The sequence below is a fragment of the Psittacula echo genome (genome assembly GCF_963264785.1).
Source record: "Psittacula echo genome assembly, chromosome: 5".
NCBI lineage: Eukaryota > Metazoa > Chordata > Aves > Psittaciformes > Psittacidae > Psittacula > Psittacula echo.
In genome coordinates this window covers 45729106-45744869 of record NC_137739.1, presented here as the reverse complement: position 1 = coordinate 45744869, position 15764 = coordinate 45729106, and the positions used below count along the sequence as shown (strand labels likewise).

Genomic DNA, 15764 nt, shown 5'->3' with positions numbered 1-15764 from the left:
GTATAGTCAACTATATATTTCTTCTTTTAAAGACTTTTTGAACTTTACCTTTTTTCACTTGTGGATATTTATGCATTTAAGTATGTTCATCTTCACTGTTGAACTATCCTGGAGCTCTGAGTATGCTGAATGTCAGAAAAGGTATTATAAAAAATACTAAAAAAAATATCAAGGGGACAATTGCATATTATGCTCCTCAGAATTAAAGAAGGAAGATCTCTTTCATATTTAGTGGTTTATTTTAAAATAAAAGGGAATTTTTTAGAAAATTCTGTCTTTTTTTTTTTTTAACTCTTTAATTTACCTGTGTCATTGGCAGAAGTACCCTTGCACTTTCTTAGGTAGAATTCAACTTGAAATATGCTTTAATTTTGTAATACGTAAGCATTTCTGGATGACTGATCCAACATAAAGAATTTTCTTGTGTGTATCTCTTAGCAACGGAGATATTACAGCCTTAATTTCATAAAACTTCGTGTTTATTAAATCCTTTTATTGCACTACAGATTGAATGCATGGATTATCAAGTGTTGCCTTGGCCATGATATTATAGGCAGCTGTCTTGCACAAGAAAAATGCTCGATGTGTTGCTGAAGAAAATGAAGCCAACAAAGCCAACCCAGCACAAGCAAGAACTACTAACTGCCAGGGTCTTTCTGTTGCTGGACCCATTGCAGTCCCTACAAAGGCACCAGCAAGCAGGACAGACCAACCAGTACAACCACAGATCTTACCACAGCTGTTGGGTCTGGGGAACGATCGCATACGCGAAGTGAGAGCTGCCTCAAAAGTGAGGGCAGGGGTGAAAGCAAGGACAAACCGCAATTACAGCTTTCATTCCCCACTTCTCCTTAGCAGCAGAAAACTGGCAAAGCCAGCTTTTCCTGTTCACTCTCTCCTGTGGTGTTGCTTATGCTGCTAAACAAACCGGAGCCAGTTTTGCATTTCTTTTAGTTCCTGTGAGAATATGATCCACTGTCCTAGGATAAACTTAAAGAAAACATGGCTGTTTGAATGAGAGTTTTACCTCATGGTACATAGTTGCACGGAGTGATGCTGTCAAAAAATATCTTCAAGACAGGAACTCAACCAGTGGCCACTCAGGTGCCAATTACATTTAAATATTTGCACACTGGAGTGCAGCAGCCTTACTGTAGCTGTCACAGCCTTGTAGTATCATTCATAGTATTATGGCAGAATAGCAGGGGAATTTTCTGAGCAGAAATCCTGTTTGACTAGGACTATCTAAACACAGTTCCATTTCTGTATTTTTGTTCTAGAAGATCACACATTTGGGGAGAGAGCCTGGTCAGGGACCTTAGCATAGCCAGACCTCCTGACCACGCTATTGGCATCGTTCCTTTTTTTCTCTTTTTCAAAGAAGAAGGTTATTGAAACAATCAGGGAGAGAATTCATAGACTTTTCAATACTGAGAGGATCAAATATCCAGTGCTGAACAGCTCTTTGGCACAGTGCATCACTATAAACCCTGTAATACTGCAAAGTGTAAGCTGCTATTCCACGGGTGTGACAGTTTCAATGTTTCAAATTTGACACCTTTTCAATAAAATAGGCTAAATTTAGAGAACCATATGCTCATGCTGACAAGCTAGCTTCTCTCTGATATGTGTTTTCATGAAAAAAGTACAGGAGGGCCTCAAAGTTTAATTAGTTTAAAGTGAATCCAAAATATTGTATTAATTTACAGTAAAAAGGTCAAGTTGTTGAGCAAACAGCAGGGATGAATATTTTCTGCTTAATACACTATGATTCAGCCCTACAACTCCATCAACATTAATAGGAGTCATGCTGCCAAATTCAAAATATCATACTAAAAATATTTTATCCATCTACACTCTTACCACAGTCTAATAAATATTATACAATTAAAGCCCCTTCACTCTTGACTGCGTGCTAGTCACAGTTCAAGAGTACATGTGTACAAACAAAGCAGTCTTTTATCAACAGAGATGTATTTATCATTTGTGCTTCAACAGCTTAAGAAGATGGGCCAATTTCACAGTTGGAGTCCAATCTTTACATCATGTTAAGGGATTTTAAGCGACCATTTGAGAAATTTAGAAATTAGCAAGTTTAGAACAAAAACATCTCAGTAGTAACTGACACTGACTTTTTGTTAGTAAGACTGAAGATATAATGTTATCTATTCATTTATATGTGGTTAAACCATGAAGACTGATTTCATTTAGTATATGTTATTTGTATGATCAACAGCACTCTAAAATTCACTTGTTTGTTTAGTTTTTAATATGTCCCACATAAAAAGCAATGTGATTCCCTTGTTGTTCATACACTGTGGTCTCACTGATATAAAGAAAGACAAAATCTGAGATGCACACCATGTAGCTGAAGACAGAGAAAACCTTCAGTCTCACATAAAAATTACATTAATAAATGCAAGAGACACAATTCCTTGAAATGTAATAACAATTAAATAAAAACCTCCTTTTTTTTTAATCCACAATTCCAGTGATACATAACTGTCTGCCTCATGTAGATTTAACAAAAAAAATTACTGTATTTGCTGACACACTTTAGAAATCACAATACCTTAAAATATGTGCAGAATCTTAGTTATGATAATTTAAAAAGAAAAACAGAAAAATTACACATATTGAAGACACAATCCAAATAATAACCAGAATATTAAATTGAAGAATATGTGAAGAAAATTTGAACCGTAAAGGAAAACCTAAAAAAGCCCCTGTGAAATTAATGTAAAAAAATGGCATCTTCTTTAGAAATGTATTTCCACTCCTTTTATAAATAGAGAAACCTGAGTTTCAGTAAATAGAATTATGAAGTGTTTCACTTTGGAGAAATTACTACAAATATATAGCAGATGTATTTAAAATTATTTCCTTGCTCTTTCAAGTTATATTCCCACTTGCATGTGAGAAAATTGTATATGAGAAAATAGTGGTAGAGAGCTGAATGCATTATCTCTATATATACACAAACAAAATATTGCTCAAGTACACTAGCTTGTGGGCATTTAACAATGTCAGATGTGGACTCTTCCCTCTGAGAAGTTGCACGTATGTAGAATTATACACATTTTTACATAAAGAACATTGCTAAAGAGTCTGATCACTCCAACTAAGTCTGCTAGATATCCATGTCAAGTACCAGATATGTTAAATTCACTGAAGCTGGGTATGAAGCTAGGGACATTAGTATTCACAATGGCTTTAGACAGTGCAATATACCATCTAGAGTCTCCAAAAAAAAGCTGCAGAATACTTGTAAACAATTTCTAGAACTGTTTTGCTTACATAGGAGATAATGCAATGAATCTTGTATATTTGCTCATGGATGTGTTCTAGATGTGGGTTTTTTCTCCCTAAACTGCAAAAAGTAGAAAAAGTAGGTCCATAGCTCACCTGTTTTTCCTTAATATCTACATATCATTACTTTTTTCCTCATTTTTCTTTTATATATGCTTCCTTAATCTTATCTCTTCACAATCTGTGATTCTAATATGTTATAAAATCCCTGCTTAATGTAAAATTTTCTAAAAAAAAATTATAGATTTGACAAATAAAGCTTGCATTGAAAAGGAAACCATCTCCACCAGAGGCATTGCTGCTTTACTGGTGCAAATAAGTATTTACCTTAGAGCTTCTCCAAAAAAAAATCTTTGTTAACAAATTTAAAGTATAGGATAAATTATCAATAACACTTGTTAAAAAGTAGAGGCTGAGCCAATTTTAACCAGCAATCTTTTGACCTTTCTCTGAAAAAAAAATGAAAGAATTGGTCATGATTACTCCAGAAACATCATAAAATATTTCAAAAATTTAAGTTACTTTTAATGACGCACCATGAAATATATTTATAGCTACACCATATGCAGCAAATGCTGTTTTCAGTGAAAGGAACTAAAAGTCTAAAATTGTTTAATCACTGCAGGATGTACTAATTATTCTCCACTTACTGGCAACCTTTCTCTGTCCTTTCTGGCCACACCTCATAGACAAAAAGAGGTAGATTAGTAGAAAGCTGATTTACTTTCACACTCTGTTGAACGCAGGAGAAATTCTCACTTTGAGGGGACATCAGAGAGTCATTGTGGGTTTCCACAAGCTAGAGATCTGATTCATCCTGTATTTTAGTCACCACTAGTAAAAGCTGATAGGTTTTAAAGCAATGAAGGCAAGCTTCTTTTAAGTTATAGCATAGATACAGAGGTGCTCAGTTAAACTTGCTAAAGCAATTAGTTTAGCCATAGTCCCAGTTTCACAGGAAAAGGGTGACTGTTGGGGTTTTTTAGATGTCAAATATCTAAATTTATAAATTTATAAACAATAAATCTACATAAATTAATATGTGTATATATAAATATAAATAAATAGAAATAAATATGAAAAATAAATGTCTAAATATCATTACACATAGTTGTAAGAATACATGCCTGTGCATTACTTATAATGTTTTTAACTGTCTCTGCATATGTGACTTCTTCTCTATTTATATCTAAAATTCAATCCATAACACAGTAATATAATTAAGGCAAAATTCTTTTAAATATCATGCATATATTTAGCTATATATATACACATGTATATGTATGGTTTAGTATTAATGCAGAGGTATGGAATTGTCCATATCTGCACTTATTTCATGGTGTGTTGACTCCTCATTGACTTTTTTAGTACATTTTAATAGGCATAATATGAAGCACTTCCTAGGGCAATTTTTCTTTACAGAGATGTTATCAGAGTTTCATTGAGAGGATGATGGGGTTTAGAATCTGACATTAGTAGCTGGTACTAAGTTAGTACATTATCTGAAAGCTTACAATAAAATAGACTTTCTGGGAAAAGTATCCCAAAATGTGCAGGGATGGGTGTGCAATACAGAAATAGTGTTATCTCCTCTGTTAGAATCACTAAATAATGGAATTAAGGTTTCCCCCTGCTGGGAATTGACTTGGTCCTACGGGAAACAGTTTCATCATTGAATTCATGATGAACAAGACCAGACTCTAAATGAGGAAAACCTGTGCCTGTTTTTTCCTCAAATGTCTCAACTTTTTTATTCCCATTTCTATATGTGTACACCAAATAAAAGCCTCTAACCTGTTTTACTGAAGGAATAAGGCAGAACATTTATATTAAAACAAAATAAAGCCAGAAGTATGCAGGGGCAATGTCTACCTGGTCCATCCTCCTGCCCCAAAAGAAATGTATTCTTTCAGATGTGCATGAAAAGAGTTCTTCCTCACATTTAACCTTAATATTTCACATGCATCTTTTCCTATTGTTCTACATAGCAGTATATATGTCCTATCCTATTAGATATAAAGCAGGACAAGCACTGAGCCCACTTTGGTGTTTCTGAGTGTTTCTGGCTTCTCTAGTGTAAAACAAATTAAAATCCATCTCACTACTTCTGTGATGCATTCATCCCAGTTGATCTCTTTGTTCCTTAGATTTTCCTTAAGAAATATGAAACCCCTCATATTTCTTCAAAGTCAACAGTCTCTGAAAATGAACAGTCAATTCAGCTTCCTCATATAAAAATGTAGCTAGTTTTCATATTTTTTTAAATCTTTTTATAGAATTGCAGTTTATACATACCTAGTGAAATAGTTCATAATCCCTATGTAAATAGCTTTTTTAATTCACACAGGTTCAAGAAGCTCAAGATCAAGCCTATGTACAAAAGGCATATCATTATTTTCTGTAAATTTTAAAATTCCACAGAACTAATAATGTACTAGATTCTATAGCAGTTTTCCATAACAGCTTAGTGAACATAATTTTTATGTTTGCATGTATGATGACATACAGTATTGTCCATCAGTACAAAACAGGGTATACAATGAACTCGGGTTTAATGTCTGATTCTTCTGTAGATGTTAATGAGTAATTTATCTCACTGAAGCAGGAGCAAGACCTAAGTACTGCATTTAGGTCTGGGCATGTAAGAAGAACGTGGAGCTATTGGACGGAGCCTAGAGGAAGGCCACGATGATGATCAGAGGTCTGAAGCACCTCTCCTGTGAAAACAGGCTGAGAGAGTTGGGGCTTGTTCAGCCTGGAGAAGAGAAGGCTCAGGAGAGATCTTAGAGCAGCATCCAGTGCCTAAAGAGGGTCTACAAAAACGCTGGAGAGGAACTTTTTACAAGGGCCAGCAGTGACAGGACAAGGGGTAATGGCTTTAAACTGTAAGAGGATAGATTTATATTAGAATTAGGAAGAAATTCTTCACTATGAGGGTAGTGAGGACCTGGCATAAGTTGCCCAGAGAAGCTGCAGCTGCCCTACCCCTGGCAGTGTTCAAGGCCAGGTTGGATGGGGCTCTGAGCAACCTGGTCTAGTGGAAGGTGTCCCTGCCCATGGCAGGGGGATTGGAACAGGATGATCTTTATGGTCCCTTCCAACCCAAGCCATTCTGTGATTTTAACGTGCCCTTCAGCTTTGTGTTCACTCTGTTCTGTTCAGTTAACACACTTCTCCATTGCTGTGACAATTTAGAAGCATTTATTCTGTAAATGGTCAGCTTTGTGCAAACAGAGCATTAGCATTAATCATATGACTCTCACATGATCTCTTGACAAAAAATGTGTTTGCAATAATTTCCTTGTCCATGACAAATAAGTAGTTGGTGAGAAATGAAAAATAACAATTGAAAAGGAAGGTCAGAAAAACTGATCTCTTTATACCATTTAATTTCTCTACTGAAATATGAAAACCCATATTCTAATTAGTGTAAATATGGAAGACAGCATTTCTGCTTATCAAAATGACTCTTTGCCTACTTTATCACTGATTCTGTTAAATAAATTAATATTTGTATTTCCTGATATATTTCTTCTTGGAAAATTCTGAAGAATTTTAACTTACCAGAGTCCAAAATGTGCAACTGCATACAAGTAATTAAATAAACTGAGTCATTGGCACTATTAAAAAAAAAAATACTTTCTTGGTCTTACCTAAACAATTTTATGGTATTGAAAATTTACAGCTTTCAACACATGCACCTTCACTAGAGTTTGACTGAACACTGCTATGCAGCCACTGGAAATAACTTGCAATAGGGCTCCTGCCTAACAGGAAATTATCTTGAACCTGAACCATAGACCAGTGAATTCAGTATGAGTTTTTTTCCTTCTACTTTAACTGGCATTGGATCAAGCCCTCTGCACATGATCTTCTATTTCTTCGATATTAAAGATATGCTTATGACTGTCAAACAATGTTTTTCCTTTCAATATCTATTCAAAGGCAGATTTTGAAAACCATCCTAGAACTCCACAAAATGAAAATGAGACGTGGATTTGTGTGTCAAATAATAATCTTCAGAAGCTTGTTATATTGCAGATGGAGATTTTAGCTGCCATGTTGTCCTTCTAAAAATAACATGCAGTTTTCCAGTGAGCATGCAGTCAACTAGCAAACCCAGTGTGCATTTATATCACAAAGAATCATCTGAGAAATCCATCTTTATAGGTTTCTACAAGCAAATTGGAAAAACTGTTCATTTTATACATAAGAAAAAATATTTTTAAAATCTTTAAAAACACGTCACATCTCAAAGTCCTTTTATCTTTCACAGTGGAAGAAAAAAAAGACCACAGATGAAAAAGATAATGAATAAACTATCTCAGAACTAATCAACATTTCTTTTAAGTAACAATGCTGGCAAACCACAAGAATGGAATGTTAAGGTATTTACTGTAAGCCAAGAGGAAAAGATTTATATGCATTACCTCCGAGCCAAAATACAATAAAATCCATTTTCAGACTTTAAATAAAATACAATCAAAGGACCATTTGTGACTTTGAGCCCCTGCCTCCTTCTTATGTTATAAAGGATCCCCAAATTTTCCAGCACCATTTTGGCCCTTTCCTTTAAAAGGCAGATACTGTTTAGTTAGGAAGGCACTTGTACAGTTTTTTAGTCCTGATCCAATACCTACTGTTGCCAGTGGGATATTTTCTGTTGATTGCAATGGAAATAAAAAGAAGGTCCTTAAATTAAACTTAGCATTCTATATTAAAATGGTTGCTGATAAGAGAGATTAATTTGTGACTGCCCCAGTGGCTTATCAGTAGTTGACGAGACACGGACAGTGTATTTTTTGGACCAGCTGTAAGGCAGAAAAGCTGAGGTTACTATTTGGATGCCCTCATGAAAAGCTGTAATTGTTTCATGTATAGGTAAATGTATTCCAGATATTCCCAGAGTGACCTTGGCAGCCAACTGTGTTGCCCTTAGTGTCAGCAGAAAGAAGGCTGTTGGTGTCAGTGGGCTTTGGATCAGGCTTTAAGGACAGAGAAAGCTTGCTTAAGGAGGAGAACAGACATAACAAATAGTCCTGAATCCCCAGGTTTTTTCACTCACTTAAGAGTTTAGAATATCAACAAGACACTTTAAACTCTGGAGAATAATTGTTGTAAGTAAAGGATTTTGACCTTGTATGTTTCTACAACTGTATACAAGAATAAAGAAGAACAAATCTCTCTGGCTTACAAAAAAAGGCAAGTACTTTATTTATCAACAGAGATTTTAGCTGCTTTTTACACCATTGCAATGACTAAACAAAGAGCATAAAATAAACAAAGGAGAGTATAAAATCACTTTATTCCAGCTGGTATCCCAAGACAACCTTTTGACTAAGTACAGAGTTAGATGTTTCAAGTATGGCACTTATATAAATAAGAGCAGAGAGAAGGTGATATATTCACAGTTAAAAGCAATGAACTCTGTTCCTTTGGTATGTGTGTCATAGCTGATTGTAGGTAAATACATAACTTGGTTGGTATAAACCAACTCCATCTTATTCATGCACATATTAGGGAAGGAACTGAAATGTACTGATATATTCTGCAGATCACAACTAATGTAAGATGATTAAGGTCTCTGGTGTGTGTGTGTGGACAGGCAAACAAATAAAATGGCAAAATTATATTCAGCATTTATTGTTTAGCATAACTAATTGATGCACAAACTATGATAGAAAATAGATAATAATACACACCAGGAATAAAATCTGTGATTTAGACAAGCAAAATAATATAAGACATCTGTGAGATAGGTGAACGCAGGTATCCTTATTGAGCTGTGGTCAGGCTCCTTACAGTGGATTACCCTCCTCTTAAATCATACTTACATCTGCACATTGCAACAGTTTCCCCTACCCCACCCCATATAGAGTATCCTTGCAGATTTTTAATATGAACATTCTACACATTTACAACAATTAGTCAGACAGTCCAAACTGTAAACTTATCCTAACAACGACCAAAAAGCTGTTCCACCAACAGGTAACACTCAATCATTAGAAAGAAAAGTAGGAATAATAGTAGCTGTGCTGTAAGGCTAGATCAAGCGTGGGTTTATAGCTGGTTTTTCAGTCTTTTACATAGCACTGCATTCTGCAGATAGTTCAGTAAGTGCAGATCCAATACCTTAATGGCTTTCTTGGTGGTTTGATAAAATGCTTGCCTAAGCAATGTACCTTTCTCTAATGGTATCTGGGTCTGTTCCACCTGGCACAGTGTTTCAGTTCTGTCACAGCCTCACACATAAGCTGAGTCACTTGACTGAGTCCTGCCAAAGTTGGGCATACTCATTCTTGGCAGATCCTTATTTCTGATTTCGTATATGGATTTCCTTTTTGCCTGTACTCCTCTCACTGCCATTTTGATCTTTCTCCAGCCCAAGTGGTTCAGTTCTGCCAAATTGAGCACCACACAAATCCCACTGACAGCAAACATGAATACCAAGAATACAGTCTTCTCAGTGGGTCTAGAGACATAGCACTCTACTTCTTTAATGCAAGGGTATCTGTCACATTCATACATGGAAGGGACATTGAATCCATACAGAAAATACTGTCCCACTAAGAATCCAATCTCTAGGGCATTTCGAAAGACCACTTGGATGATATAAAATCGAGAAATGCCTTCTTGCCTCCTCATCTTTGACTTTGTAGTTCTGATAGCAGGATTGGGGATTTCTTTCACTTCTAAGCAGTCTGGTTCTGCCTCTTTGGTGGAGTTCTCAGTGTTCTGCAGCACCCCATTGACAATCGTGTTCTTGATTTTCTTACTGTCCTCACGCTTCATGGAATCCTGGTCCCTCTCCAAGGTGAGGAAGACAGTGGAGTACCTCCGTTCCCTCTGCTTAGCAGACTGGTGAACGGAGTATGTTATGAAGCAAAGGCTGGGAGTGCATACCATGATGATCTGGAACACCCAGTACCTTATGTGAGAAATAGGGAAAGCCTGGTCGTAACAAGCCTGGTTGCAGCCTGGCTGCAGCGTGTTACACACAAACATAGTTTGCTCGTCATCGTACACCGTCTCCCCTACAATGGCCACAATGAGTATCCTGAAGATCACCACCACGGTCAGCAGGATCCTGGAACAGAGAAGCCCGTCAGTGCGCGCCGCCGCCGGGAGCTGTCCAGTGCTGACCGGGCCCAGCCCGCGGCGCCCCGGCCCGGCTCGTCACACCGGCAGCGACAGCCCCGCTCCCGCGCAGGAGGCGTGCAGATCACTGTAGCATCGCCTCGGCGCGGCCATGTGCGCCCGTGCGAGTCCGCGCTGGCAAAAATCTGGGGCGGCAGTCAGCGCTGCCGCCCGCCCCGACCTCCCGCCGGAGAAAAATCAACCGCAAAGGCGGCGGGGGGGGGGGGCCGAAAGCACTGGAGGGAGCAGCAGGGGGTCGCTCTGGCCGCGGGACCCCGACGGCAGCAGGGTCTCCCCGATGCCCGCCCGCTGCACCGTGGGGACAAGGACGGCGGCTTTCGCGTTGTCCCTAGGCCCCGGTGGCCTGTGCTGCAAACATATACACACACACGCAAGGCGCACACCGCAGAAGCCCCGCGAGAAGGGTGCACCCCACAGCCGGGACCCGCGTGTGCCGCCGGCCAGCCCGGATACGGGGGGATCCCGCCCGTGGCCCCTTAGCTCCCCGCCGCCTTACCTCCCGATCATAGTAGAATGCTGCTGCACGGCAGCTTCCAGTAGCCTCTCTAGAATAGTCCATTCCCCCATCGCTGTTCATCCGGAGACAAAGACTTTGGGAAGCGGAGGGGATCTCTTCACTTCTTCCTTCCTTTCCCCCCCGCCTCTTTTTGAGGAAGATCAAACAAAAGAGCAACGCCTCTCTACCGCCCGCAGTCCCGTGGCGGGAAGGCTGCTGGAGGCGGCAGCCGTGCCGAGGGCTCCCGACTCGGCTTGGCTGGGCCGGGCTGGCCTCGGCTCGGCTGGGCTGGGCTCGGGGCCCCGCGGCGGCCGCCACCCGCCCGGCCCGCTCGGTTCGTGGGGCGGCGCGGCGCGGCAGACCCGCTGCGTGGTGGGAGGAAGGCTGGCTTTTTAGTGTCTTGCTGCCTCTAATCTGCCTTTAAGTAGTCTCCGCTTGCGTCACTGACAGGTTGGTGGAGAGCAGCCAAAAGCAGCGCTCGGATTTTCTCATTTTTATTATTCCGGTAAATGCAAATAAATAAATGCGATAAAATAAATGAAATAAATGGAGGAGCAGGAAGAGGGGGAGGAAGGAGGACGGAGGTAGAGCTGCCCCAGCCGGCACGAGGCTTGTCGTGCAACCGAGTGCCTCTTGCTGGCCGCAGCAGTCGGGACGGGCCTCCGCGGCCCCGCCCGCCCTACGGCGCACAGCCCGGCGCTCCCCCGGCGGCACGGGCACTGCCCGGCCAGGGAGAGCGGCTCCGCTGGGAATGGGCGCTGCCCCTCGGCTGCTGACTTGCAAAGCCGGACACCGCTTCCCCTCCGGCCACGGATGCCTGGCTGCCCGGGGGGGTCCCAGGGGCTGCTCGGCTTTGCAGCGACTGTGCTTTCTGCCGCTCACAAAACAGCGGTGTCATACGGCAGTAATCTTACCTGTTAGAACTGCTTGTCCTTGGAAAGCATAGGACTTAAAATTGCATCTTTATTGTCCCCCGATTACAGGCATAAGAATCACTCAGGAGAAATGAAATGCATAGCTATTTCAGAGAATTCTGAGCCTGATACTGTACTTAAGCTAGGAAAGACACCAAACTTTCACACAAAGCATCTCTAAACAGCACCAGAATTAAGTATCTTGAATAAATCCCTGCATTATAATCGATCCACATATTTTATTCTCATAGACTACTACACTGTGTTTGAAATATTCTTAATTTTACAGATAACCTTGAAGACTGTACCTGAGACACCACCAAACAATTCCACACAAAACACTGGCACCAATTAAAATTGACTGTTCTCTGGTGGAAAAGCATAAAATGTATTCTACATATTTCCATAAAGATCAAGTATAGCTTCCTACCTGCTGTTCATTTTGCTCAACTAATCTCATTTAAAAGCAACATAAGACAAATTCTAGTCATTCTAATCATAATGCTCCTACTGCCAAACTCAGTAATATCAGTCTCTTTCACAAGCAGAACTGCTCAGGCCATCATAAACAATGTAGTCTTTTATTTTCTTTGCACCTCTCTCATGAACTAATTCTATGTTGCGTTAATGATGTGTTTTCTGAATAGATAGAAGCACGCTTCATCTGTGCAGAGGACATCTGTGTGTTTTAGACACCCCAAGGTTTGTCATCTCTTCAACTGGAGTGTGCAGATGGTCTCTGATTCACATGATATTGGGTTGGTTGCCTGGTTGGATCCCCGAATCTTTGACTTAGGAAAGTATCAAATGAGAGAAGATCAGTGAATACCTCTGCATGGAAATCGGTGGGTTTTTCATCCCTCTCAACCAAGAGTCTGTGAAGAAGCATTCAATAATCTGGATTGTTTCCTTCCCACACTGTTGGGAATTACTGGTAAGACTGAATAATCACTGGTTTTCTCTAAAATTTGACTGCACTTTCCTAAAAGCTTGTTCTCACATTTCCTGCATTTGTGCTGCAGAAACACCATAACTAATAAGGAAAGTTGTTTCTTTTGAGAGGACTGTAGTATTTATCCAATGAACCTGACAACTGAGTGCCTCTCATATGGACCACAAAGTATCTGGAGATGGATCTGAAAATGGGAGAAACCAAACCAGTAAAGGAAGCAGTAATGCATGCTCAGAAGGAGAGAGGGCAGGGAATATGCTAAGAAGCTAATGATGATAATCCTGTTTAGCAAACCAAACAGAGAGGGAAAGCCTGTGATTGAAATTATTAGGGAAAGAAGAATTTGGTTCATACACAAATGTAAGAATTTACAAAGCAAAGCTGTTCTCTAGCGCTCAGATAGAAAACCCACTTATCTGAGCTTTTAAATAAAAAGGAATTAAATTCTGATCATATAAAAAATTGGCCTATTAATGAACAGTTAGTCAGTGTTTGCTGTGTGTGATGAATTCTATTTACTACTGATAGCCCAGCTGTGGAGACATGGAGGGGAAATACCATAAATGGATGCTACAAACATGTAAGCACTGTTATGAAATTACTTTTGATTTAAATATGGTTTAAAGTTAAACACTTTCAGGTCTGCTTTTACAGGAGTTGCATCTCATTCCAAAATAGCTGGCCTCTCCTTTTTTAACAGTAACCTCATGCATCCCCCAACTGTATTTACATACAGGATAATTGGCCTTGGACTTGAAAAAGTTTACTGAATTTTAGACCTTAGTGAGTTTGGGGGAAAAAAGAATCGTGTCAGTGTGAGACTTTCTTTCATGATGTCAACATACATTTTAAGTGCCTGGAAAGCTCAAAGGACTTTGATGTATCTCAAACTTCCATGTACAGTTTCTGGAACTATGATTTTCTATCCTTACTTTGAGCCCTAAGTTCTGTTCAAAATAGAAGTAATAAGAATCAATGTGATGTTCTCTGAGTGTTTAGTGCAACAGTGAAAGGTGTATGAAGAACATAATTATCCATTACATGTATAACAGCAACCTGTGGACTTGTCTGACAAATTGTCTAAATAAGAAAGTACTCATATCATGTATAGTCATGATTGTAGAAAGAATTGTAGACATAAGAAGATTTTCAGCTTCTGAAGGTTCATCTGAGGTTTTACACCATTCCACTGAATGCTTCAGCCTATGGTAAAGCCAGGATTTGCAGAGCAGAACACTGACAGGAATGCTGTGAATGTATATCGCAGTGTGTGCTATTCACATTAGAAAACCATGCCTACATTTCATTCACAAGCATTCAGGATTATTAAAGCTCTCCTGGCTTACAAAGAACCTTTTCCTAATGAAGCAGCAATACCAGTTTTCGGTAGGACCAAGCCTGCCTTGTTCAATACTGTATCAGTTGCATACAAAGGAAACAAAATCAACTTCCCACTCCACACACAGGCTTTGTGTGGGAAGGTACATTTTTAATTTGAAGAAAATGAGTATTCCTCTACACACAGAATTCAGTATGAACTCTGTTGTCCGTAATAGGAGCTCAAATAAGCTTTGGAAAAAGAAAACTTCAGTCTGCCTGCATTCAAAAATGCCACTGCTGCAATATTAATTTGTGAGAAAATAATATAAACTAAGTTGATCTTGGATTAGGTCTGAGAAATGAGACTCTATTTGTCCTCAGTTTGGTGCCAAATCGAGGTTAATATGTTTCTAAGAAGCTGTAGGCCAGATTCTCTCTAAGAAGTCCAGCCCTTTTGCCCTGGTCAGATTTTGTGAAGGGTCCAGAAAGTAGTCAAATCTCTCAGGCAGCATATTCTTCAAGTACAGAGAGGATCAGACTGGGAGCAGAGATGACACACTTGGCTCTCCTGTCAGTCCTCCTGCAGCCTGGATGCAGATGCCATGACTGGGTGGGATGAAGAACCCACATGGCTAGTGCCATACCTGCTATAAGATAGTGTGCTAAACAATGGCATTTCCCTGCTTTCTTATTTTCTATACTGAGGTTTACTAACATTAAAACCCAATCCATATCTTGCACAAGCCTTCCCCATGTACAACCTCCTTTTAAGGTCATACATTCATCCTAAATTTATTCCAAAGATTTTATCTTAAAATAAAGCTACATATTTCAAGTACTATCCCATACTATCCCAATGACCTTCCTTGATGATCTTTTCTGCAGTTGTTCACAATGGATCCATAATTTCAGCAAATAAATAAATATCATATTTAGATTCCAAAACTGCATGACAAATAACTATTTCATTATTCTATTACACACCACTGTTTCCACAAATTGTAGCAAACTGAGGGCAAAGGAAGAGTTTTTAATTAGAATCTGTGAGCTATTACTAAAGAAAATATTGGGTTTGTCTTTTAGAAGTTTTTGTAAAACATGTTGCCCCATATCTGCTTTGTGACTGCATTTCTAGCTAATGTCACAGAAGATTTTTCAGTGTTACTGTCATAAATCAATAGAACTTTATTTGGAGAACTGATAAATTCTCCCTTTCTGCTAGTATTTGGTGTCGTCCATGAAATCTAAGTCATTAGCTACTAAACTGAAAATGCCTTTTTAAGACCTCTCATAGCCATCTGCTACTCTCTGTTTTCATTTGGTGCCATGTGTGTATTAATGAAATGATTGCATCAGATTAGATCTTTTATTCATAAAATCATCTAGGTCATCTGCTTCCACCTACACTTTCTCTCTCATTAAAATGAGCATTTATGCCACGTTCTCCCCTCACTGTATGGGTACAAACCCTAACTGCAGTCAGCTGCTATGTGGATCTTAATAAGAAATCCCTCTCGGTGTTTTTCTCTCAGATGAGATTCCTTCAAAAGACAACTTGAGTATCTTACACCACAGAAACTGTATTTTTCCTGCAATTTAAAAAGTAAAGACTTCT

At 39.2% G+C, this 15764-nt stretch overlaps 1 protein-coding gene across 1 annotated transcript; it reads right to left on the bottom strand.

Annotated features, from left to right (window-relative positions):
* Positions 1–9552: 9552 nt before the first annotated feature.
* On the bottom strand, positions 9553–11034 carry GJD2 (gap junction protein delta 2; the record flags this gene model as incomplete). The annotated part of the gene is made up of 2 exons (XM_080618706.1): positions 9553–10396; positions 10964–11034. 2 exons carry the CDS (start codon positions 11032–11034, stop codon positions 9553–9555), a joined length of 915 nt encoding a protein of 304 aa, XP_080474832.1.
* Positions 11035–15764: the final 4730 nt, after the last annotated feature.